We start from the raw sequence: 2,770 nt of genomic DNA on the forward strand, positions 1-2,770 counted from the left end.
TCACCTCATTGTGCCTCTTAGTACTTAAACCTTTGGTGAATTTTTTTCTCTCGGGAGGCGACAGGATAGTGTTGGACTCAAATCGACTAAAACCCCAAGGTGGTCATCCTGATGTTTGGCAAGGGTTTCTTTCAAAATACTACCGGGGCACCCCTTCGTCTTCTCCCGGTTAAGGGAGGCATCCTTGACTGAATTGGGCCGCTAGGGGGGACCACACCCCCTAACGCCACGTTCCCTTGACCGTCGTGCAAGTCCGAGGGGGGCGCAGACACCCTTCGGCGTGACGGCTCCTTTAACGGCCCTAGGGCAGTGGCGTGCCGAATCCCTTCGGTGCAACACTTTAGCTGGATCCTGTCTTTTCTCCCTCTTCCTCTCCGTTCGCTCCTTCGTGAGCATGACTTGCTCGCAGTAGGAGTCGATGGCGATGAGCTCCTGATGCCTCATCAGCATCGCCTCGACGACCACATCGGGGGCCAATCTCTCGCCGATGGCGAGCCGCAAGATACGACACGGTTCTTCCCAGGCTGGACAAAACTCCAGCGTGTGCTGCGCCGTGTCATCCTCTTCCTCGCAGTGGTGACGGATGGAAGTCCCCTCCCGTCGAATCCTTAGCAGGTACTCGCCAAATGCTCCGTGGCCAGTGAGAACCTGCGTCGACCTGAATGTCGGCGGAACCCCGCCTCGGTCCCTCCAAGCCTCCCAGTTGGCGACCGGCCCTCAGTTTCGTCTCCTCCCGGACGTCTTGGGTCGACTGGCCGGCGGAGGGCGGGGTACACCCGTCCGAGCCCAGGCCCCTCAGGTGTTCGTACACCCGTCGGAGCGCAAGGGCCTGCAACTCGAACGGAGGGGACGCCGCCAACACAGCCGCCGAAGCGAAAGATATGGTTTGATATCCTCTCACTATGCGGGTAGCGGTCGTCCTATGCAACCTCCTCAACAAGAGTAAGTTGCGACAACTCGCCATCAGGTCTTCGACCCATACAGGGGCCCCGTAAAGGACTCAAGACCGAACCACTCCCTCGTAGAGTCGGCGAAATCCATCTCCTGCTCCAACGATGTTCGGTAGTAAGCCGCATAGGGGGTTGGCTGCGGCTGTCACCTTTGGAACCAGGAGCTCGAAGTAGCTGGGAGTGAGAGCCAGGTATTTCAACTGATATCTCACCGGGACTTCTTTTCCGTTGATATACACAAACAGTCCAGGAGGTGAGGTTCCTCTACGGTGGTGATCGAAGAACCACAAGGCTTCGGACTTTGCTGGCGACGCGCTCAAGCCGAGCCTCTGAATGACGCGTATTACGCATGCCACGGCGGCCCCGGTGAGATTCACGGCCTCGTTCCACCAACGTCCCCCGGCCAGGACCAAGGTATCGTCGGCGTAGCACACCATGCCTGTGCCCGGGGACATAGGACATCGAAGGACCAAGTCGTGATCCACAGGATGGGTCCCAGCACTGAACTCTGTGGAACACCACGCTCGACCGGCCTCCTCTCTTCACCATTTTTGCCGGTGTACGCGACCTATCTGTCGCTCAGATACGCTAGAATGACACGAACGAGATACGACGGCACCTTAAAGTGTTCCAGGGCCTCCACAATCCCGTCCCAGAGAATGGCGTTGAAGGCGTTCGTGACGTCCAAGAAGACTGCCAACGCCACGCCTTCTCGGGAAACCATGGCCTCCGCCATGGACCTCACTCATTTCACAGCGTCCACCGTCCAGCGACCGCGTCGAAAGCCATACTGGCTATCGTGCCATCCAGGCACTCGCTCCGACATATGGGCCTTCAGACGGGTGGCAATTATCCTGTCAAATAGCTTGCCCACCTCGTCCAGAAAGCACACCGGCCTATACGCGGACGGCGAGTCCAACGGACGACCTTCTTTCCGTAATAGGACTAATCTCGCCGTCCGCTATGTCCGGGGGTAGACACATTCCCTCATGCATCTGGTGAATAGGTGCCGTAGACGAGGAGCCAAGGTGTTGATTGACTCCGCCCAAACCCAGCCTGGGATTCCATTCGGATCCGGTGCCGCGTTGCGGAATGCCATCCTCTTTGTCGCTTCGAAGAACTCTTCCTCGGTGACTCGTAACTCTTCGCCCCACTTCGTCGTCGTCGTCGTCCCGCTGGAGGAGGAGGATGGGCATGACTGCCTCGCATCGTTGTCTTGCCGTAGGAACAAAGTACCCATGACATTAGCAACATCGGATCCATGTGCGCGGTCAGCGGGGAGTGGGGGCGAAGGTCGAACTTCTCCGTTACTAATCGATAAGGCCGCCCCTGCGGATCGGATTCGACCGATTCGACCATTTCCGTCCAGGACCGAGCTTTCACGATCTTGATCTCCCGCTGAAGAGTGCGTCTCGTCTCTCTGTATGCTTCGTAGTAGCGGGTGATCTCTGCCTCGTCGCGTATCCGCCTACGACGACGGGCCCTTAGGAGTCTTCTGCGGGCCCGAACGCAGCTCGCTCGCATTTCCGCGATGTTGGGGGTCCACCAGTCTACACATCGGTTGTGTCTACCACCAGAAACGGAGCGCGGCATCGAGGCGTCACACGCCGCGCTCACGTCTTTTCGGAGGCTTTCCGCCTCCTTGTCAACGCTTCGCGACGACTACACGGCATCTCCTTGTCCTTCTCTTTGAGACGCCACCTTCGTGGTGGGAGGCGGGAACGGTTTACTCCTCGGATACTGCTAGCCTGTGTAGCAGCAGATGTAGTCTCAAGGACCACCTCCATCAGTATGTAGAGGTGGTCGGACAGAGTCTCAAC

General features: G+C 58.1%; 1 protein-coding gene across 1 annotated transcript; it reads right to left on the reverse strand.

Moving 5' to 3' along the window:
• Positions 1-1,000: 1,000 nt before the first annotated feature.
• LOC105681785 lies at positions 1,001-1,387 on the reverse strand. Its single transcript, XM_024371807.1, has one exon. The coding sequence runs from the start codon at positions 1,385-1,387 to the stop codon at positions 1,001-1,003; it is 387 nt and encodes a 128-aa protein (XP_024227575.1).
• Positions 1,388-2,770: the final 1,383 nt, after the last annotated feature.

Source organism: Bombus impatiens, unplaced genomic scaffold, assembly GCF_000188095.3.
Source record: "Bombus impatiens unplaced genomic scaffold, BIMP_2.2 scf_1996, whole genome shotgun sequence".
Taxonomy (NCBI): domain Eukaryota; kingdom Metazoa; phylum Arthropoda; class Insecta; order Hymenoptera; family Apidae; genus Bombus; species Bombus impatiens.